We start from the raw sequence: 23,731 nt of genomic DNA, 5'->3' as shown, positions 1-23,731 counted from the left end.
TATGAGTGTGTGTTTGTGTTTTTGCTGTGCTTGCTCTCCCCTCCAATCTTCTTTCCAAAAAGGACAGGTCCTGGGTCACAGAATTGTAAATAAATTAAGTTTTTCTGTGCTTGTAAATATAAAATGCTGCCCACCGGCTATGTGTTTAGTTTGACAAATTCCGGATTCGGTTAATTGTGGGTGTGATTCTGTTAGATTAGCTACTCAACGCAATAGGGGGGACATATTTAGTGTTTTAAAACTGTCCCACCCACGGGTTAGAGTAAATGTTTGAGGGAACCACATCTATATGTCACATGTAAAACTAAAGTTAATTTTCCAGATCATTCTCAAAACCGGTCGTTCCATTTTTGTTGGGTTCCACTCGGACGAGTCTGACGAGGGAGAGGAGTAGTGTTGCGGTTTTGAGTTTGTACAATAAAGGTTAAATTTCCCCGTCATAGTTAGTCACACAACAACATGTAGCCTCGCGATAGTTTAGTTATTTCATCGTAAGTGTAAGCAAAGTCTTTTTCCTGTGTTAGTCTTGCGTTGAGTAGAATAATGAGAGTTAGGTCCTTTTATTGCCTTATGCCACCTTACGCCTCCTTATGCCGCCTTTGGCCTTTTGGCGCGAATTAACACGAGGCAGGCAGGGGTCGAATTACTCTGTAGGGAGGGCACAGCAATGTTTGCCTTTGATGACTTCAAAATTTTTGGGGCACCAAGGCATTTTCTTTTGGGTTTGGGGGGCACCAAGGCATTTTCTTTTGGGTTTGGGGGGCACCAAGGCAATCGAGAATTATTCTTGTGGACACAAAGGCAAAGTGTGTCGGTAACTTAAACAGGCAGGGAAATGTTACTGACAGAACAAGTAAATCAACTTAAACTTTTTAATCATGTATTTTTAGAATATAAAAAGTTTCAGAAAACTCAACTCAACTCAGAACTGCATTGTCATCATGGCCATGTAACAAAGTTTAACCTTTGTTTGACAGAACAAGTAAATCAACTTAACTTTTTAATAATGTATTTGTAGAATTTCAATCTCAATAACAATTTCAGATTTGATTTCTCTCAAAACTCAACTCAACTCAGTCAGAACTGCATTGTCATCATGTCCAGTCAACCCGTTTTCCAGAAGTATCTCTTTATTTTGCACATTAGCCAAAAAAAATTTCAACAAAAGCTAAATTATGACTGGTATTACGGACAGTAAAATTACAGTTCAGTGCTTCGTGTAACCCCCACGAGCATTCAGGAGAGCACGTACACGTCGAGGCATGCTGTTCACGAGATTTGCCAAGGTTTGTACAGGAATCGCTTGCCATGCAGTGACAATAGCCTGCTGCAATTCACGCACAGAGGTAGGCTGCTGGTCCAAGTTGTCGATTTGACGCGTTAATTCTGCCCACAAGTTCTTTATCGGATTAATATCTGGGGACATGGCAGGCCACTCCGTATGCTCTACACCACGGTCAGCAAGAAAGTGTTGGATCATGCGAGCACGATGAGGCCATGCATTGTCATCTTGGAAGACAAAGTTTCCTCGAAAGGCTGCACGAGCAAATGGAAGCAATGTTTCTTCCAGAATGACCCTGTACTTGAACTGGTTCAGGTTTCCATTCAGAACAACCAGGTCAGTTTTGCCCCCTGCATGAAAAGCAGCCCAAACGGTCACCCCACCACCTCCAGCTTGGACTCTTGGCACTATACAATTTTCGTTGTGGGCTTCATGCACTTGTCTGCGTACTCGGACGCGGCCATCTTGACGATAGACCAGAAATCTAGACTCGTCACTGAAGGTCACGTGATTCCAGTGTCCTGGCTGCCATTGACGGTGCTCTCTGGCCCACTGCAATCGGCGCTGGCTGTGTTGTCTTGTCAGGCGTGACTTTCTCAGGGGACGCCTGGCACGATAGCCTGCTTGAACCAATCGTTGGTTGACTAGCCTTCTGGATACAGGCACATTTGTCAGTTGCTGCCACTCAGCCCTAAGCCGATTAGCTGACTTGGTATGGCCATTGCAGACTAACCAGTGCAGCTGGCGATCATCTCTCCTTGTGGTTCTGCGTGGACGTCCTGGCCTCGGTATTGGAGTAGGGACACCCCTCTGAGCATTTCGTTTCACGATCTTTGACACCTGACCTTGAGTGATGCCATACTGCCGAGCAATAGCACGCTGTTTCATGCCAGAATTTTGTAAAGCCACCACTCCATGACGAACAGCATTGTCAAGTTGACGGACCATCTCCAGAGGAAGTGGCAATAACCTTTGTAGACGTGCAGCAGTTGTTTTCCACCAATACAGAACGCAACATCCCTTATATACCCGATTGTGAAGCCAATCGTCAAATGTACCTGTCCTTACATTTTGTCACGCCACCTGTGATATAATCCTGTTATTGACTTCTTGCTGCGAAAGACAATCAGTGACATGGTTCTTTCAACAAAGACATCACCGAAGGGTGAAAGAAACTCACCAGATTGATATACTGAGTTCAGAAAGTAAACCCAAGTCAAGAAAAAAAAAAATTCCACATTAAATGCCAAGTCTGTATATATATATATATGTATATTGTTTTTTCCCTCAATGGTGTAGAATCGCTTTAAAATTCTCAAATCCGGATCTTCACGAAAATCGAATCGTTTCAGCCGTGTCACATACCCAACCTCTCCTCCAAATTTCGTCCGAATCCGTCCACAACTTTTTGAGATATGCTGTTCACAGACAAAGAAACAGACAGGAGTGAAACCAAAGCCTCCATCCACCGTTTGTTGCAGAGGTAACTAGAGAGTTCACATAACGCATTACCCTGTGCTGTCTTGAGAAACAAGGACATGGGCGGGGTCTCCGAGCAGCAAATTTGATTGTTTGTGATGACGTAAAATGCCGTTATATTTTGGCCAAGTACTGCTGGCCTATCGCAGCTAATGGTTGGATGGTCAGGCCTATCACAGTTAATCTGTGTGAAATCTTGGTTAAAAGTGAAGAAAACAGTTTGATTTTGTAGTTAAGCATAACATGTTTGAGTTTTGTAAAAATTTGGCAATGGCAAATACATTCATGAACGAGAACGGCACTCAGTAGAGAGAATACCTCCGCCTTGTGAACAGTTTACGTTTTGTATCCCAGAGGAGACCAGAAAATCACAATACAGAATCAAATTCAATCAAAATCATCTTCTTTTTTTTTCCTTTTTTTTTTGTATACTTAATCGAGGCTCGTGAAAGAGCTAACATTTATTTCACAAACAAATCAACCAGACAAACAAAATATACAAGGAGAGAAGGGGAAGCACACAACCACAACATTTGAGAGCAGGGAGAAGTGTGGGAGGGAGAGGGCTTGGGGGCAGGAGGCGTGGGAAGGGGAGGGGGGGGAGAGGTATAAAACACAAGGGGACCGAAATTAGCGGGGGTAGAAAAGATCAAGGTTTTGGATGGGGGAGGATAAGAGATGGTGGTGAACAGCTGTTTTAAAGACCTGGAGGGTGGAGTGGGATTGAAGAGAGTGAGGGAGTTTGTTCCAGAGGCGGGAGAAAAGAGGAATGAAGGAGTGAAGGTGAGCAGAAAGTCTTGATTTTGGCAGTTTAACCATAAGAGGGTTGCAGGCAGATCTTGTGCGACCTGTAGGAATATTTGGGGGACAGAGCCCAGAGATGGCTGGGGGGGCAAGGCCAGAGAGGAGTCGGTAGAAGACGGAAAGACCACCAACCTGCCTGCGGTGAGTGAGTGAAAGGCCCTTGGAGTTAGCTTCATCGCGGGAGATTCCAATGATTCTGAAGAATCTGTCCATAACTTTTTGAGATATCCTGCTTTGTATCGTTTTGGCCCCATCTCTCAATGGTGAAGAATCACTTAAAAATTAAATAATTCTCATATCCGAATCCATATTCAGATCTTCACCAAAATCTAATCATTTCGTCCTTGTCAGACACCCAACCTGTCCACCAGGTTTCGTCCAAATCCGTCCAGAACCTTTTGAGATATCCTGCTATGCATCGTTTTTGGCCCGATCTCCCAATGGTGAAGAATCACTTTTAAAATTCTAGTAGCCGGATCCGAATCCGGATCTTCACCAAAATCTAATCATTTTGTCCTTGTCACAAACGCTACCTCTTTGCCAAATTTTGTCCAAATCCGTCCACAAATTTTTGAGATATTTTGTTCACAAACAAACAAACAAACGGAGAGACAAGCAGACAGGGGTGAAAACATAACCTCCATCCACCTTTGGTGGCGGAGGTAATGAAGATCTTTCTCAATTCCTTTTTTCATGTCAATGTATGTACTGTAGATGTATGTTAATATGATGTATGTACTGTAGATGTATGTAAATATGATGTATGTACTGTAGATGTATGTAAATATGATGTATGTACTGTAGATGTATGTAAATATGATGTATGTACTGTAGATGTATGTTAATATGATGTATGTACTGTAGATGTATGTTAATATGATGTATGTACTGTAGATGTATGTAAATATGATGTATGTACTGTAGATGTATGTACTGTAGATGTATGTAAATATGATGTATGTACTGTAGATGTAAGTTAATATGATGTATGTACTGTAGATGTAAGTTAATATGATGTATGTACTGTAGATGTATGTAAATATGATGTATGTACTGTAGATGTATGTTAATATGATGTATGTACTGTAGATGTATGTAAATATGATGTATGTACTGTAGATGTATGTAAATATGATGTATGTACTGTAGATGTATGTAAATATGATGTGTAGTGAAATTATACCAAGGTGAATCCAGGGTGTGCTCGCTTCAAAAGGGGCGTCTATAAGACCCGGGACAACCGGGGCGCACGGACACTCCAGCGGAACTCACTGTGACATAGTCCTGTAGTTTGAATGGTATGTACGCCCCTAAATGCTGCGCTGACTGTCCTCTCTATTGGACCATTGCCATATTGAATCGACCATTGCTCATGAAATACTCTGATTTTAATGCCTGTTGCATGAATGTATTTTTACAGGATGTACTTCAGATCTAAATGATATTAAACCTACCCAGAGGTCAAGGCGTGTCTGAGCTTGATTTTCACGACATTTAATATCATTTAGAAGGCCGGAATGGCTGACCACAAGATGATCGTGGTACCAATTCTCGGAGCCGACTCTCAAGCTGAGGGATCAGCATCGGAGTTCACTCACTGGCTCAAAACGCTGGAGAATTATTTTGCTGCTCACGAAACAGAGCCCACCGCTGCGATGAAGCTGTTCGTGTTACAGTCAAAGGTCTATCACACCGTGTTCCGGAACATAGCTCGATTTGAGACGTACGCTACAGCACTAGCCGAGCTGAAGCGCTTATACGTAAAAACACGGAGCGCTGTGCACGGCCGGCATCAACTCTCCCAGCGGCGACAACAACCATCTGAATCGATCGATCGCTACGCGCAGGAGTTGCGCTACCTGTTGGCGGACTGCGTGCAGGACGTACGGACCCACGAGCAAGTGCAGGACGACTTGCTCCGAGATTCATTCATCTCCGGAATTAGTTCTGGGGTCTTGCGGCTCCGACTCCTGGAGGTCACGGATCTGACATTTACGGAAGCACTACGGCTGGCGCGAGTATATACAGATGCCCGAGAACAATCCACCACATACGATCACCCACGAGTCGTGGCGGGGGCCTCTCAACTCGCGCGACCGGAGAGGGCTACCGCCGAGGATACGGAGGAGGACCCGACCACCATGGCCGAGACTCCGGGTGCTCCTGAAGCGAACTCCGCTTCCGGCCTCACTGCTGCCGCCGCTGCCCGGCCACGGCCTGACCGGTATGCAAAATGTTATTTTTGCGGGAATCGGCAGCACCCTCGCTCTGAATGCCCGGCTCGGGAGGCTACATGCCACCTGTGCTCCACCAAGGGCCATTTTGCAAAGGTCTGCAGGAAGGCCGCTCGGGGCACGCGTCCCCGCGCGACCTTGAATGGGCTCATCGCGGAGCCAACGGATCGAGCACCGGAGGGGGCGCCTCACTCGGCTTTGATGAGCCGCTCTCCTTCTCGCGGGCCTCTGGCTGCACGCCCGACCTTGGTGAGATACACCGGGCCGCCGAAACAAATGGCGTGAACGCGACCGGCCACAGCGCGACCGACCTTGACTGGCGTTCGAACGCCTTCTTCAAACAAGCGACATGCTCCTGCTGTGGAAACTCCTCTCGATGTGCGGCAAACGCAGCACGAATTACATGCACCCACTTTGGCATATGAATCTGCAGACGGCAGAGATCCTTCTCACGTGACTCGAGCGCCATCTGACGGCGGCTCTTACGAATTACATGCACTCACTTTGGCATATGAATCTGCAGACGGCAGAGATCTTTCTCACGTGACTCGATCGCCATCTGGCGGCGGCTCTTACGACCTACACACACCCACTCTAGCAAATGAATCTGCTGATGAGCCAACTGACTTCAATGCTCCTGCTGAGGCCCAACCTGCCGACGCTGCCCGAAGGATTGCAGCCGGCGTGGGATCCACCCGCGAGGCGCGATCTTCTCGCCCGGCCGGTACAATACCTGCCGGGTCTGCCGGCCTTGCGCAGGCCATCATTCCGCTCACGGTCGCGGGCGTTTTTGCGCAAGCTTTGATTGACACGGGGTCCACGGATAGTTTTATCGATCAGCGACTCGTGCATCAACATGGGTGGCCGGTTCTCGGGACAACCCGCCGGATCTTCATGGCCTCTCAGGGACTTCGGTTGAGCACAAAAGGGGCGTGTCGATTGAAACTTGTGATAAAGGGACGCACGTTCCCGGACGTGTATCTCATGGTATTACCTGCTTTATGCGCTGACGTTCTGTTAGGACTTGATTTCCTTAAGCGGCATGGACGTTTGGAAATAGACTTCGGTGGGCCGGACACGCTCGCTGTGTGCGCCCTCGCTCAAATGGACATGGAGCCTCTCTCACTGTTCCCCAACCTGACCACTGATTGTACCCCTGTAGCCGTCAAATCGCGGCGCTACTCTCGCGCGGACGCGCAATTCATTGCGGAGGAAACGGCCCTGCTCTTAAAGGACGGTATTATAGAACACAGTAGGTCACCGTGGCGGGCCCAAGTCTAAGTGGTGCGGAGTGAGGCCCACCGCCGGCGCATGGTAATCGACTATTCGCAGACGATTAATCGTTTTACACAGCTGGATGCCTACCCCTTACCGGGGATGGACGCCCTGGTACGCCAGGTGGCCCTGTATTCCGTTTATAGCACTCTCGATCTGCGTAGTGCGTATCATCAAGTCCCCATCTCTAGGGCTGATCGCGTCTTTACAGCCTTTGAATCAGGTCAGCGGTTGTACCAGTTCACGCGACTTCCCTTTGGGGTAACTAACGGAGTCGCTTGTTTTCAGAGGGCTATGGATGACCTCGTTGCGAAGGAGAATTTGACCGATGTCTTTGTCTATCTGGACAATCTTACGGTTTGTGGGTATGACCAGGAGCATCACGACGCTAATCTGAAACGCTTCCTCGAGGTCGCGCGGAAATATCGCCTAACCATGAATGCGGCTAAGTGTCGATACTCTCTACGCACGGTAGACCTTTTGGGGTACACCGTGACCCATGGCTCCGTCTCTCCGGATAAGGAGCGTCTGCGCCCTTTGCTCGATATGGCTCCGCCTAGCGATCGGGCTTCGCTGAAACGCGCTCTAGGGCTGTTCGCCCACTATTCAAAGTGGGTGCAAAATTTCTCAGCGAAGCTCCGCCCTCTCGTGGCCTGCGACACTTTCCCCATGGGCCCGGCCGCCCTGGCGGCCTTCGAGGGCCTTAAAGTCGACATCGCTGGCGCCGCTGTCGCGACGATTGACGAGAGTGCCTCTTTCTTTTTGGAGAGTGATGCCTCAGATCATGCGATAGCGGCGACTCTCTCCCAAGGGGGCCGCCCTGTGGCTTTCTTCTCGCGGACTCTCACCTCCGCCGAGTGGAGGCATTCGTCTGTCGAAAAGGAAGCGTACGCGATCGTCGAATCAATTCGGCGATGGCGGCCGTATCTGCTTGGGCGGTGTTTCCAAATCGTCACGGACCAACAGAGCGTTGCGTTTATGTACGACACCTTACATGCTCAGCGCATTAAGAATGAGAAAATCACCCGTTGGCGTATCGAACTCGCCGACTTCTGCTACACCATCAAATACCGCCCGGGGAAGGATAACCTGGTCGCTGACGCCTTATCGAGGCCGGCCACTTGCGCAGGGGTTGTAACTTTGGAGGGGCTGCGCACTTTGCACGGCACTATGTGTCATCCCGGGGTAACGCGCTTCGCGCATTTTGTGCGCGAGGGCAATCTGCCGTACTCGATTGAGGACATCCGCCGCATCTGCCGTGATTGCGCGATCTGTGCGGAACTCAAACCGCGTTTTTATAACCCTCCTATGGGGACACTCGTTAGGGCTACTAGACCGTGGGAGCGCTTGGCGATGGACTTCAAAGGGCCGCTGCCAATGTCGAGCAACTCTCGCTATCTGCTCACTATCGTCGATGAGTATTCACGATTCCCCTTTGCTTACACGTGCGGGGATATGTCAGCTGCCACGGTTATTCGGTGCCTGCAGAATTTGTTTTCTATGTTCGGGTATCCGGCCTACGTGCATACCGATCGGGGTGCGGTGTTCCTGTCCCAGGAGGTGAGGGGCTACTTGCTCCAGCATAATGTCGCTTCGAGCTACACCACCCCGTACCGGCCCCAAGCGAATGGGCAGATCGAACGCTTTAATGGGATTATATGGAGGGCCGTCATGCTGAGCCTCCGGACCCTCGGCCGAGGCCTCGATAAATGGGCGTGGTCGCTACCTGCCGCTCTAAACTCGATCCGGGCTCTCCTATGTACCGCCACCAACCAGACTCCTCACGAACGACTGTTCCACCACCCTAGAGGCTCCGGCAGTATCCAATCTTTACCCAGCTGGCTCGCTGAACCGGCGCCCGCCTATCTCAAACGAGCGGTTCGCGCTAGCAAGTACGACCCCCTTGTTGACAAGGTGCAGGTCCTCCAGGCTAATCCCGAGCATGCTCGCGTGTTAACGGCGGATGGCCGCGAGTCTACTGTCTCCGTACGCCATCTCGCCCCATGTGGGGACGACGACAGGGATATCGACGAACCCGTCTACGAGTCTATGGACTCTACCGAAGCTTCCCCTATGGAACTACCACCGTTACTTCCGTCGTTCCCCACTCCCGTGCCCGAAGGCGCTGGGGCGCCCCCTCCGACTCCCACCTCCGGCGGCTATTCCAACGCGGGGGACTCCGGGCTTGGGGACGCCGTGCCCAGTAGATTCCGAACACGAACTGGCAGGGAAGTTCGCCGCCCCGACCGCTACGGGTGGACCGACTGACGTGGATTGACGTGACCCATTCGATTATTGCTGATGCTTGCTTGCAACCTGCCGAGCGGCAGTATAGTTCTAACGGCGGGGAGAATGTAGTGAAATTATACCAAGGTGAACCCAGGGTGTGCTCGCTTCAAAAGGGGCGTCTATAAGACCCGGGACAACCGGGGCGCACGGACACTCCAGCGGAACTCACTGTGACATAGTCCTGTAGTTTGAATGGTATGTACGCCCCTAAATGCTGCGCTGACTGTCCTCTCTATTGGACCATTGCCATATTGAATCGACCATTGCTCATGAAATACTCTGATTTTAATGCCTGTTGCATGAATGTATTTTTACAGGATGTACTTCAGATCTAAATGATATTAAACCTACCCAGAGGTCAAGTCGTGTCTGAGCTTGATTTTCACGACATTATGTATGTACTGTAGATGTATGTAAATATGATGTATGTACTGTAGATGTATGTAAATATGATGTATGTACTGTAGATGTATGTAAATATGATGTATGTACTGTAGATGTATGTACTGTAGATGTATGTAAATATGATGTATGTACTGTAGATGTATGTAAATATGATGTATGTACTGTAGATGTATGTTAATATGATGTATGTACTGTAGATGTATGTTAATATGATGTATGTACTGTAGATGTATGTAAATATGATGTATGTACTGTAGATGTATGTTAATATGATGTATGTACTGTAGATGTATGTAAATATGATGTATTTACTGTAGATGTATGTAAATATGATGTATGTACTGTAGATGTATGTTAATATGATGTATGTACTGTAGATGTATGTTAATATGATGTATGTACTGTAGATGTATGTTAATATGATGTATGTACTGTAGATGTATGTTAATATGATGTATGTACTGTATTTGTTACCTCCACCACTGAAGGTGGACGTAGGTTTTCTTTTCACCCCTGTCTGTTTGTCTGTCTGTGAGCATCATATCTCAAAAATTGATGCGCAGTTTCAGACGAAACTTGGTGAAGGGCTTGGGTGTGTGAAAAGGAAGAATTGATTCGATTTAGTGAAGATCCAGACACGATGTTTTTTTTTTTGTTTTTTTAAAGTGATACTTCACCATTGAGAGATTGGGTCCAAAACGATATGTAGTATGATATCTGAAAAAGTTGAGAACGAGTTATGACAAACGTTGGTGGACTAGTTGGGTAGGTGACAATAACACACGGATTCGATTTTGGTTCAGGTCCGAATCCAGACCCGGCCTATCTGTGGGATAGAAAAGGTAAACGAATGGGCCTGGCGGAGATATGCGCTCTGCTGAGTGCAGTTCTAGTTTCTTTTGCAATACCGTTTGTATGAAATGGACCATTACCAAAGCTATTTCTGTCTGATGGAGATAATTTATGATTATAAGCAACAGTGATGGAACATTTTGGTGTTATGGTGTTTTAAGCACATTTATCGCAATGCCTGTCCAAATAGGTAATGCTATATGCCATGTAAATGATTGTCATTTGATTTGCAGGGCAAACATCCTTACCCAAAGCAAATGGCCTTTTGTCAGAGCTTGCCGGAGCATTTCCAAATACCGACTTTGCAGGAGAACGAAGTCAAGGTGAGTATTTTGAGGAGAGATGGCGTGGATTACTTTACTTCATTCACCATGATTTGTTTGCATGATGAAGGCCTCCGTATAAATGTGCGCCATCAGTAGTTATAACAAAGGGATGTATTTGCATCACGTGTTCATGCTCGCTATATCGTTGACTGATATGAACCACTTGTCTCTCAATTAAACGTTTTGACAGACATTAAAAACCGACAATGAGTTTTTGGGGGGATTTTTGCCATTTATTTTGGACAATGGTCCTTATTAGATGCTTTTTAAAATTCATTTTTGTCACTTTGAATCAGGGTTGTCAAGAGTTGCGTGGTAGAACTAAATTTTACTTTCTATAGAGTTTCAATTTAAATTATTTCCGATTTGTTTGTTTTGACTTTTAAACACAGTTCCACAATTGTCTTTTTCAGTCACATGCGGATGCCACAGGAGTACTTCCTAAACAAAAGCAGAATGGTGGATTTGCTGTTTTTCCAATTGTGAAACCCACCATTGAGCAAACAGGTAATGCAGCTATTATTGCTCCTGTTTACCTTTCCTGTTCCTATTTTCTTGACAACAGATGCATGCTATGGGTCTCACTATTGTTACGGGGTCCTCCCCTATTTACCTGGTCTCGGTGACCTCTGAACCTCGAGGGGAGCCCCAGCAGAGAAATATGTTATCCTTGGGGAAATCAATCAGATCATTAAGGAGACCACACCAAGGGTTATGAACGAACAAGGATATATTCACAATCCCAAACACAAAAAGGGTGAATACATCAATTCACAATTACAATCACAATATTTGAGATGGTACCACCTTATATATCCCTCTCTAACCCAACTACCGGCACTCCCCCCCCCCCCCCCCCCAATGTCTCTGGACTCCTCCAAGGCGACGTCGAGTTGCTCCGGCGATCGTCGGATCAATGGCCGCTCAAAGTCAATTGAGGCTTGGACGAGTGAAACAACCCGGAGATCACGTGATCCAGTGATCACGATCTTTATCGTGATCCAGTGACGATCCAGTGATCTTTATCACTCGGGGCGGTTTGCAGCTGCACAGTGGCGGTGGTATGGGCACTTTCCAAAGACGCTCCAAACATGCACGTACACCGTGCAGCTGCAAACCGCCCCGTCTCCTTCAAAGGCCACTGGCGCGCCCACACGTCCTTGGCAACCCACCGAGGAAGGCGAACCCTGCAGACGCGGCAACCTTATTCTGCGAACGCCGCGCCACGCGCGCGAGTCCCAATGGCGGCGGGCTTGTACTCGCAGCGAACTTATGCGATGAGGGTTCATCCGAATCCGACGTCGACGTCGATCTGACACGCAGATGTGAACAGTCCCAGCGATCACAACGCTGAAGGCAGGACTTCCTTTATAGGCTCAACCGCACCGTCTCCTTCGACAATGCTCGCTACGGAGCTTCAACCACCACCTCTTTTCCGGTCTCCTCCCACCTCCTTTTCTTCGCTCCACCTCTTCCGGTCTCGATCCGGATTTCCTTTAAACAACAACAATCCCAATACTTGGACCCACAATAATAACAACAACACTAAGAATGAGTGCCGAACCCGTAACACTATCTGCCATGATCTTTTTTGGGAAAACCACATTTCCAAGCTGGCCTCAAAAGCCAGCAGCCGACTGGGCATCCTCCATTGTGCGAAGTCCTTCCTAGGCACACCTGAGCTCCTCACCACATACAAGGCTTTCATCCACAGCTCAATGGAATACTGTTCTCCCACCTGGGCTGGTGCTCCTGCCTCACACCAAGCTCGGCTTCACGCTGTTGAAACCAAAGCTTTCAGAATCATTGGAATCTCCCGCGATGAAGCTAACTCTGAGGGCCTTTTACTCACCCACCACAGGCAGGTTGGTGGTCTTTCTGCAACAACAACAACAACAACAACAGCTACAAATAGTAGTGGACTTAGTACCGACCCCTGATGCACTCCCACCTTCACCTCAAACTCACCACTGTTCCCGTCCTTCGTCCTTACAGCTGTGCGCGCTCTTTTGTACATTGCCATCACTACTCTGATCAACCATTCCTCCACTCCTAACTTCCTCTATGCCCGTGTCAATACTTCACGTGGTACCCTATCGAATGCTTTCTCCAGATCAACAAACCCAAGAAAGAACTTCTTCCTCTTCTCCATGTACTTCTCCTGCAACTGCCTTACAATAAAGAGCGCGTCTGTCGTTCCTCTTCCTGGCATAAATCCAAACTGCATTTTGTCGATCTTCACTTTCTTCCTTATCCTCCTCTCCAACACCCTTTCCAATACCTTCATTCCATGCTCCAATAACTTTATCACTCGGTACGAGCCACACTCTAGAGGGTCACCTTTCCCCTTGTATAAAGGGACGAGGGTACTCAGTTCCCAATCCACTGGAATGCGGCCTTCTTTCACCACCAGATTATAGATCTCTGTCATTCTCTTCACACCCCTGGTCTTCGCACTGGTCTTCATCATTGATCTCTCTGACTCTCTTGAAAATCCTCTCTATCTCTTTGCTGACGACTCTACTCTCTGTCGCTCCATTCTTCATCCCTCAGATCGGCAGTCTGCAGCCTCCTCACTCTCTGCAGACCTGGACAAAATCACAGACTGGGCAAACAAGTGGAACATGTCTTTCAATCCTGACAAATCTCACACTCTTACGATGTCTCTCCGAAAAGACCGACTGGACAACCCTCCCATCCACTTTCTGAATAATCCTCTCCAAGAAGTTCTGTCACTCAAGCTTTTGGGTCTCACTATCTGCCATGATCTTTCCTGGGAAAACCACATTTCAAATCTGGCCTCCAAAGCCAGTAGCCGACTGGGCATCCTCCGTCGTGCGAAGTCCTTCCTTGGCACACCTGAGCTCCTCACCACATACAAGGCTTTCATCCGCAGCTCAATGGAATACTGCTCTCCCCTCTGGGCTGGTGCTCCTGCCTCACACCTAGCTCATCTTCACGCTGTTGAAACCAAAGCATTCAGAATCATTGGAATCTCCCGCGATGAAGCTAACTCCAAGGGCCTCTCACTCACTCACCGCAGGCAGGTTGGTGGTCTTTAAGTCTTCTACCGACTCCTCTCTGGCCTTGCCCCCCCAGCTCTCTCTGGGCTCTGTCCCGCAAATATTCCTACAGGTCGCACAAGATCTGCCTGCAACCCTCTTATGGTCAAACTGCCAAAATCAAGACTCTCTGCTCACCTTCACTCCTTCATTCCTCTTTTCTCCCACCTCTGGAACAAACTCCCTCACTCTCTTCAATCCCACTCCACCCTCCAGGTCTTTAAAACAGCTGTTCACCACCATCTCTTATCTTCCCCCATCCAAAACCTTGATCTCTTCTACCCCCGCTAATTTCACCCCAATTCCACTTTTTTGAAATACCAACTTCTGTCCTGGAAGTCCTTGGTGTCCTTGTGTTTTATACTTCTCCCTCCCGCCCCCCCCCCCCCCTTCCCACGCCTCCTCCCCCCAAGCCCTCTCCCTTCCACACATCTCCTTGCTCTCAAATGTTGTGTTTGTGTGCTTCCCCTTCTCTCCCTATCTTGTTTTCCGCTCCCTCTTTTTATATATTTTGTTTGTCTGGTTGATTTGTTTGTGAAGTAAATGTTAGCTCTTTCACGAGCCTCGATTCAGTATACAAAAAAAAAAAAAAACCCCCAACTTCCTGCTGCCTTCAACATATCTCCCACAACTCCCATCAGCCCTCCCGCTTTTCTACTCTTCATTGCTTTTATCGCTTCCTCAACTTCCTTCTCAGTTATCTTCTCTGCTGGTCCTAAAACGCCTCTGGAACAAACTCCCTCATTCTCTTCGATCCCACCCCTCCCTCCAGGTCTTTAAAACAGTTGTTCACCACCATCTTTTATCTTCCCCCATCCAAAACCTTGATCTCTTCTTCCCCCGTAACTCACCCAAGATCCACTTTTTTTGAAATACCGACTTCTTTCTTTCCTGGACGTTCTAGCAGTGTCCATGTGTTTTATACCTCAAACCACCCCCCCCCCCTCACCTTTCAATGCCTCTGCCCCCCAAGCCTTCTCCCTCCCACAGATCTTCCGTTGTCCCTGTTCTCTGCTGTTGTACTTGTGTGCTTCCCTCCTCTCTCTCCCATGTTAGCTCTTACACGAGCCTCGATCTTGTACACAAACAAAAAATAAAACCCAACACAGCACATCACCCAAAGAACACCATCCCTACTGTGAAGCATGGTGGTGGCAGCATCATGTTATGAGGATGTTTCTCATTAGCCGGGACTGGGTCACTTATCAGGATAGAAGGGAAAATTGATAGAGCAAAATACAGAAAAATCCTGGAAAAAAACCTGCGGCCCTCTGCAAGAAAGGTGAAATTGGGACAGAAGTTCACCTTTCAGCATTTGCTGGAGCAGCTTCGCTGGAGTGGGTAAGGAATAAAAAGATAAATATCCTTGAGTGGCCCAGTCAGAGCCCCGACCTAAATCTAATAAAAAATCTGTGGCATGACTTGAAGATTGCTGTCCATCAACACACCCAACACAACTTGACTGAGATTGAACAGTTTAGAACATAAGAATGAGCAAATATTGCACAATCAAGGTGTGCGAATTTGGTCGATACCTATTCCAACCAATTAATTTTCCAAGATTTGTGGAATTTGTTTATTAACCTGGAGGTTGTGGGTTATGATGTGTAAGTAAAGGTGGAAAAAGTCTGATTTAATGCAATTTAATTCCAGGCTATCAGGTTACAAAAGTTGAAAATTTTGAAAGGGGGGTGTAGACTTTCTATAGCGTGTGTGTGTGTGTGTGTGTGTGTGTGTGTGTGTGTGTGTGTGTGTGTGTGTGTGTGTGTGTGTGTGTGTGTGTGCGCGCGCGCGCGTACATGCATACGTGAAATTGTGCGAAAGTACACGTAAAATTGTGAAATTGTGCAATATGTGTACGTATGTACACAGTTATTAGTCCCCTACCGGTGTACACCGGAGGGGACTATAGGTTTGCACTCCGTCCCTCCGTCTGTCAGTCTGTCCGTCTGTCAGTCAGTCCGTCACGCAAAGAACAGTTTTCCGGACCTTTTTTTCTAAACTCTTAATGCTAATGATTTCAAACTTGGCACATGGTTTCCTCATGATAAGATACAGATCAAGTTCGAACTTCACGACGTTTCGATCATTTTTGATAAAGTTATGGCACTTTTAACTTTGGTAATTTCCCCAACAGTTTTCCGGACGACAGACTGCCGGTAGTGGACATGTATTGCAGCGCAATACTCAGAATGCTTGTTATTTATTATTTTTCAAACTTCGTTGAATTATTCATGACTTTTTTTCAGTTTGTGACACATGTGGCTCAGTTGCCGTCACAGGATGTGAGGACTGTGAGAAAACCTTTTGCGTCAACTGTGATGAACGAATTCACCACCACAATGTGCTGAGACACCACCAACACAAATTATTTACTCCACCACTTCATCCATCCTGCCTGAAGTGAGTAAATATGAACATTCTGTTTTTTTTTCAAGCTACTTATTTTGATGATAAATGGCGATACATTGGTGTTGACGCCGGGTCTGAACGATGATGATGATAATAATAATAATATTGCTTTACTCATAAGGTCTTTAATTATTTATGAACCACCTTTCGAGGCCATTTTCCCCACAGAGCAGGGGTTGGCCTTTTTCAGGCACCGTGGTCCCCTTTTTTGAAGCAATGTTTTATGGCCGGATGCCCTTCCTGCCGCCAACCCTGTTAGTCGCCTCTTGCGACACACAGGGAATTACCAGTAAACTGGTACTCAATTTGCCGACCTCGGGAGGATGACAGGCTGAGTCAACCCCCCTGGCGTTAATTCAGCGATTGACCGGGATTCGAACCCAGGATCCTAGGATCCCAAGCCGGCACCCTAACAGCTAAGCCAACTTCAGGCTCTTCTTTATCTCTTTAATTATTTATGGATCCCAGCAAATCACTTATTTAATGTTCCAGCATTTTTTCTCCAAAGTAAGACCCAAGCCATATTGTACAAGGAAAAAGGACATTAAAAAAATAATCAGAGAGGGATGAAATCTAAAAAAAAAAAAACCAAACTAGGTAGGAATGACACCACAATACTACGCCACAATAAAACACCACAGTCCTCTTCTGGATTACCATCAAGACATCTTTTGACGTTTTACATTTGTTATTGGTTTGTGATGGAACAACGTCAAAATATGTCGTGATGGTAACCCAGAAGAGGATTGTGGTGTCGTACCGTGGTGTACCTTGGTGCCGTACCTACCGTGGTGCCATATTGTGGTGTCATTGGTACCTTGTTTGGTTGTTTTTTTTTTGGTTTTTTTTCCTCTGTGTTTTTTGAAAGTTTTTTTTCATGATCAATGGTGGTAAGTGTTACAGTGACTTTACTTCAGTTCATTTCAGTTACTTTAGTTTCTGTTTTAGACTTTAAAAAACATTTACTACTTTAATAGATTTACGTGAGTTTAATAAAAGGTAATAAAATATTTAAGTAAAATAAAATGAACATTTATTATGGTAAATTTAAAAGAAACTTTCATCTAAAAGAAACCAGAAATCACGGGCCTCAGTCTTCAGGGACGCATCTGGTATAAAGTGCATTTGGAATCTATCCGAGTTATATAAATAACCACCATGACCGATATATTATATAATTATAAGCAGTAAACATGTTTTTACTTCAAACTTTACGCAGGTTAATATTTTGGAGTGATGGAGGGTGCCGGCGGTTTCTGACTATTTTCTCTTTAAAATCTCGAGAGGAACCACACCAGAAAACCCGTCATTAATGATTATAAGGTCTTTTCCGAGTAATTCGGGGAATCTCGCGACTGCACTGAGAAAATCTCTTATTATTTATTTTTAACAATGTGTTGTTAAAAATAACAATACAATTATTTTTAATAATAAAGGAAGTTGCCGAAGAAGGCGCCAGCAGGCTTCAGGGAACTTCTGAGCCGTCTATGTGACGTCCTGGAACTCCCTCGCACCCGACACCCAAATGGTGCTTCAAGCTCAAGCGATCACTGCACCGGATGCGGGGTGCTATCCGTGTTGACCTTTTTGCAAACTCCAGGCATGCTGTCATGTCCTTTTTCTCAGGAGTGGCTTCCGTCCTTCCACTCTCCCATAAAGCCTAGATTTGTAAAGGTCTACAGAGATTGTTGTCCTTTTGGCAGGTTCTCCCATCTCAGCCAAGGAACTTTGTAGTTCCATCAGAGTGGTCATTTGTTTCTTGGTCACCTCCCTGATCAAGGTCCTTTTGCCCGGTTACTCAGTTTGGTCAGACTGCCAGCTCTAGGAAGAGTCTAGGTAGTTCCATGTTCTTTCCATTTCCTAATGATGGAGCTCACTGTGCTATTGGGAACAACAACTACTACTACCACTACTGCTTTTAATTGACCCAAATTAGAAAGCACATGCATCATCCAAGTGTTGTTACACCAGAGAAAGTGGATGAAGTGTGGGAAAGAGTGGAAGCAAGCCCGTAGAAATCTTTGAGACGTTTAGCACAACAAGCTCACTGGGCATGTTATGTCTTTCTGTAGTATTAGGCTCCATTTACACAAAAAAAATTGCTCCTCACTGATATGATTTTTAGTGTATGGGAATTATTTAAGTTCTCGAATAAAAAAAATCACCCTGTATTTATGAGGACGTTGTGGAATCTTTCATGCCCAACAACTAAAGTTACCAGACGAGACATCTAGTTGAGCGTGCATCCAAGGGAGAGCAGACACTGATGTATCACCCTTCATGTGAAACATTGTGGTGGTAGTTTATTGTTGGGCTGACATTCCGTCCCAGGCTCGACAGCTCGACTGCTCGGAGGCCGGTGCACATCCTTATAGGCCTTTAGGGTATTATGCCAGCTAGGTAAACTTCATCAATTATAAAAAAAAATTATATTTACCTGGAAGCAGCAGAATTTGATGCCTTTGAGCGTTCAGAAGATAGCAATATTGAGTCTGTGTTACACCATCATCACCATTTACTTCCTTAACAATCCTCTTGAAGAAGTTCAGTCATTCAAACTCCTGGGTCTCACTATCAGCCATGATCTTTCTTGGGTGAACCATATTTCAAAGTTGGCCTCCAAAGCCAGCTGCTGACTGGGCAATGAGCATCCTCCGAAAGAATCCTCGTACAAAGTCCTTCCTTGGCACTCCTGAACTCCTATCCACCTACTAAGTTTTTGTCCGCAGCTTTATGAAGCACTGTTCCCCCTCTGAGCTGTCACCCCTGCCTCCTCACATGGAAACCCAGTCCTTCAAGATCATTGGAATCTCCCGCGATGAAGCTGAGTCCACGGGCCTATTTCTTTCCTCTTTTTTTTGATGGCCTGTAGAATTAACTTGCACATTCTCTTCACTGTCCTTATTCCATCCACGTCTTCAATACACCTGTTCTCCAACATCTTGGATCATCCCCCATGGAAAACCATGACATTTTCTACTAATGTCAACCACCTCACCCAAAAGCCGACCTCCTTCCAAATTTCAAGTTTTTCCTTCCTGAGAGTTTGCTTCTGTCTCCATCTTGTCCACCCTGCACTTCCTCCCCACGTCCCTTATTAGTCCAAATCTCCCTCTATTTCATCCTCTAACTCTGCTGTTGGTATTTCCCCCCTCTTTTCGCTGTTCCTTTTGTTCTTTTGCATCTAGATCCATTTAGTGTTCCAGTTCTTCCGTGAGCCTTGAATTGGTATACAAAAAACAGGCACTCCCAAATGGCGAAACATGCGCACATTTATGGAAACGATTGTGGAAATTGACTAAATTGCATTTACGGCTAAATGAGTGTGTTATTTCACACTTGCATTTGAAGGGTAAATGTGTATAAATTATAAGATGCTCTGAGTGTTTGAATTGTGAGTTAATAAATTGCTGCAAAACTAAAAAGTGTTTAAACAAATTATGTGGAGGTTGCACTTTATGAAATGATATGGTTCTGCCTTCTTCGCTGCACATAAGCCTTATTAAAGACTCATCCTTTTTTGTTTTTAATCCTTACATCCACACTAATTTAATTATTATGACTAGCAATGCTACCCACCCTATGGGCGGGGCTTCAATTGGGAGGCCCAAATGAAAAGGCAAAATATCAGAAATTGAAGGCTTTTTTTATTTTAAACGATTCATATAAACATCCGTTGAATCATATCACACGCAAATCATCAAAATATAAACAGTACATGGCGCCCATTTTGAAAAAAAGATTGAATTCTGCAAAACGGAAGCGGCCGCTACACGTCTTTCTCAGTCGCACGTTTGTGTGAATAGTGCGCGCCGAATCTGTAACACGGAAGCGGCCGCTACACCTGTTTCTCAGTCGCTTTGCACACGCTGCCCTGTTACTTTGGAGCCGCACTTTTATATAGGAAGATTTCGTCAGGAGTCGATCTACTCGCTCCTGGTATGTAGAATAAACAGTATTTCTAGAATTTCAACAAAAGCCACATCACTGTTCATATCGATAAATATTATTCCATTGTGTTTGGAAAAACTGGAAAATTGGAAAAATTGGAAAAACAATATCGCCTATTTTACTGCAGTGGGTCCTAGGATTATCCACCCAAAATATCGTTGCGATCGGTTCAACCGTTTTTGCGGTACCTTCGAACGGACGGACAGACAGACGGACGGACAGACAGACAGACGGACGGACGGACGGACGGACATTTGGTGAATTGTAGTAAGATGCGTCTTCAATGGAGAAAAATATAAAAACTTGAATTTGTTTTTTTTTTTTGCTGTTTGATTGTGTTTTTTCTGCCCTTGATTGTGTTTTCCGAAATGCATTAGACCTCAAGTAACTACAGCCACTTGTGATGCCCAACCGCTTCAAGCTCCATCGACGTGGATCTGCCAAGCATGTACGCTCTGCAACGTCATGCCTACGGTCCTTTGCAAGGCCTGCAGTAGGCCACGGCAATCTGGGAAGCCACCACAGGATATTCCGCCCGAGGTTAACGTTCCCAAAACGGGTAGCATGAGCAAATGGACATGCGGTTCCTGTACCTTGGAAAACGATGCCAGCACCCTTGTGTGCTTGGTCTGTGAGCGGCCAAATGAACAGACATTGCCTGCACATGCGCAGCATGTGAGGAAAAATGCAACGACAACCGAGATGCCAATGATGAAGGTGGACGTCAAAGAACAGGATGTTAAAGCAACCCATGAGATCTGCGAAGTTCAGGAAGATAAATTCTGGGATCGGGAGAGAGCAGACTCGGAGGCCGTCATCAACATTCTCAGGGTACATTTTGGTGAAATTTATGATTTTATCTTCGTCACTACAAATATACAAGGGCATGTTGAAAAGTAATGCCTCCTATTTTTTATTCTACAAAACAGGTTAAGATATTTGAAAAATGAAGACAGATACTGACATCAATCTTTATTCCACCATGGTGCTTATTTATTTCTCAACATAATCATCACTGCAGTCCACTCGTTTCTGCCAACGTTCAAGTAGTCATGTGATGCAGTCACGATAGAACTGTGCGTCTTGCTGACTTAACCACCACTTCACAGCAGCGTTGACATCATCGTCGGAAGAATAATGTTCTTTCGGAGGGCGTGCCGTTTAGGGAAGAGAGGAAATTCTGACAGAGCCAGGTTTGAGCTGGTGATCCTTTGTGGCGGTGCTCCACTGACCCTCTCTTTGTCTGAATCATAATGTGCACCCATTTCTAATCTCCAGTCATGTCATGTCCATTCAGTTACCCCAGCTCTCATCTCCAATCATGCTATCTCCATTCAGATAACCCAACTCTAATAATCTCCAGTCATGCTATCTCCATTCAGTCAACCCAAATCTAATCTGCAGTCATTCAGTTAACCTAACTCTAATCTCCAGTCATGTCATGTCCATTCAGTTAACCCAACTCTAATCTGCAGTCATGCTATCTCCATTCAGTTAACCCAACTCTAATCTCCAGTCATGCCATCTCCATTCAGTTAACCCAACTCAAATCTCCAGTCATGCTATCTCCATTCAGTTAACCCAACTCTCATCTGCAGTCATGTTATCTCCATTCAGTTAACCCAACTCTCATCTCGTCATGTCATGTCCATTCAGTTACCCCAACTCTAATCTGCAGTCATGCTATCTCCATTCAGTTACCCCAACTCTAATCTGCAGTCATGCTATCTCCATTCAGTTACCCCAACTCTAATCTGCAGTCATGCTATCTCCATTCAGTTACCCCAACTCTAATCTCCATTCATGCTATCTCCATTCAGTTACCCGAACTCTAAAAATCTCCAGTCATGCCATCTCCATTCAGTTAACCCAACTCTCATCTCCAGTTATGCTATCTCCATTCAGTTAACCCAACTCTAATCTCCAGTTATGCTATCTCCATTCAGTTAACCCAACTCTCATCTCCATTCATGCCATCTCCATTCAGTTAACCCAACTCTAATCTCCAGTCATGCTATCTCCATTCAGTTAACCCAACTCTAATCTGCAGTCATGCTATCTCCGTTCAGTTAAGCCAACTCTAATCTCCAGTCATGCCATCTCCATTCAGTTAACCCAACTCTTGTCTCCAGAACTTCACAGTACTGACAACATCATGTTACCCTCTGCCATCTTGACTAACGTAGCACTGAGACATCCAGTGTCAGAATCACAAAACTTCGTACCCAGTGATGGGAAGAACGAATGTGCGGACTGCGTTTTGTTTCATTGAAATATCTTTACCTGTTTTTGAGAAAGAGAATAGGAGGCATTACGTGTGTGTGTGTGTGTGTGTGTGTGTGTGTGTGTGTGTGTGTGTGTGTGTGTGTGTGTGTGTGTTTGTGTTTAGGGCTGACAGTTAGGGCCTTCCCCTACCCCTCCCACCTCCTCCTATCAACCCCCTCCTCTCTCTCCCCCCTCTCTTCATATTCGCATCACGAAGTGATCCAGCGTTTCCCAGCAACGCCCGGTACCTTTGCTCGTTTGTAATATATTCAGACTCTTTGAGGGCATGGCGTCTCACAGCATAAAGTGAACAAGCATTCTGAGTATTGCGCTGCAATACATGTCCCCCACCGGCAGTCTGTCGTCCGGAAAACTGTTGGGGAAATTACCAAAGGGTTATTCACCCACAGGTTCTGAATCGTTCCCAATCGCTAATTACCTCAGGACGGGCTCACCTGTGATTCGCTCGGGACTTCGATTTATACACCTTGCAGACAGGTCAGCAGAAGCACGAGAAAATAAGTTGTTGATAAAGAACCTTTCGAGTCGCTAAATATCAGTAATTTATTATATTTTCCGGTTCACGATCAATGATCGATGTGTGTATATACAGTATATATGTTGCTCGGCTTGGCTCCGCCCCTCCCGAAAGCGCGCGCTGTGTCGCGCTTTTGACGTTCGCGCGACGAGGCTGAGGGCGCGTGGTGCGGCTTGAGGAGAACTCTGGAATAAACGAGATATCCATTTTAAAAAATATTTTCATTTAATTAACGATATCTGCCAAACCACGTGCCCTATCGCTAATTCCAAAAGGGCATTTTAGTAGATTGCCATGCTGAACAGATCTGTGAAGTTTCCCCTCGATTGGATCAAAAATGAGGGAGGAGCTCGGTTTTAAAGGTTCATGCTTAAAAACGTCCTAACTCTGAAACCATGTGATGCATGACGTCATGCTCGCTGACTTTTTTGCTCATCATGGGTATGCGATCTTGCCTGCAAAGTTTGGCCTCGATCTATTCAGCCGTTGCAGAGAAAAAGGGGTTTTCGTGTTTTCATGAAAAAACAATATGGCGGCCGAACCACGTGACCTGTGAC

The 23,731-nt window shown here is 46.0% G+C and overlaps 1 protein-coding gene across 5 annotated transcripts in view; it reads left to right on the top strand.

Annotated features, from left to right (window-relative positions):
• Window positions 1-23,731, top strand: part of LOC137433790 (E3 ubiquitin-protein ligase RNF31) — a 104,886-nt gene that overhangs the window by 11,964 nt on the left and 69,191 nt on the right. For 3 of the 5 annotated variants that reach the window (XR_013624811.1, XM_068126120.2, XM_078786064.1), the window contains exons 5-8: window positions 10,854-10,943; window positions 11,360-11,453; window positions 16,258-16,411; window positions 20,749-21,202. Coding sequence is in view for 4 of the 5 variants with exons in the window: in XM_068126120.2 (XP_067982221.2) it covers window positions 10,854-10,943; window positions 11,360-11,453; window positions 16,258-16,411; window positions 20,749-21,202 (792 nt within the window). In the remaining variant the exon portion in view is untranslated. The remainder of the gene's footprint in view (window positions 1-10,853; window positions 10,944-11,359; window positions 11,454-16,257; window positions 16,412-20,748; window positions 21,203-23,731) is intronic. The other 2 variants (XM_068126123.2, XM_068126124.2) reach the window with 2 other exon arrangements.

The sequence above is a fragment of the Myxine glutinosa genome, chromosome 10 (genome assembly GCF_964187855.1).
Source record: "Myxine glutinosa chromosome 10, kmMyxGlut1.1, whole genome shotgun sequence".
In the NCBI taxonomy this organism is placed as follows: domain Eukaryota; kingdom Metazoa; phylum Chordata; class Myxini; order Myxiniformes; family Myxinidae; genus Myxine; species Myxine glutinosa.
Note: the sequence above shows the minus strand (reverse complement) of the source record. Positions and strands in the feature narration are given on the sequence as shown.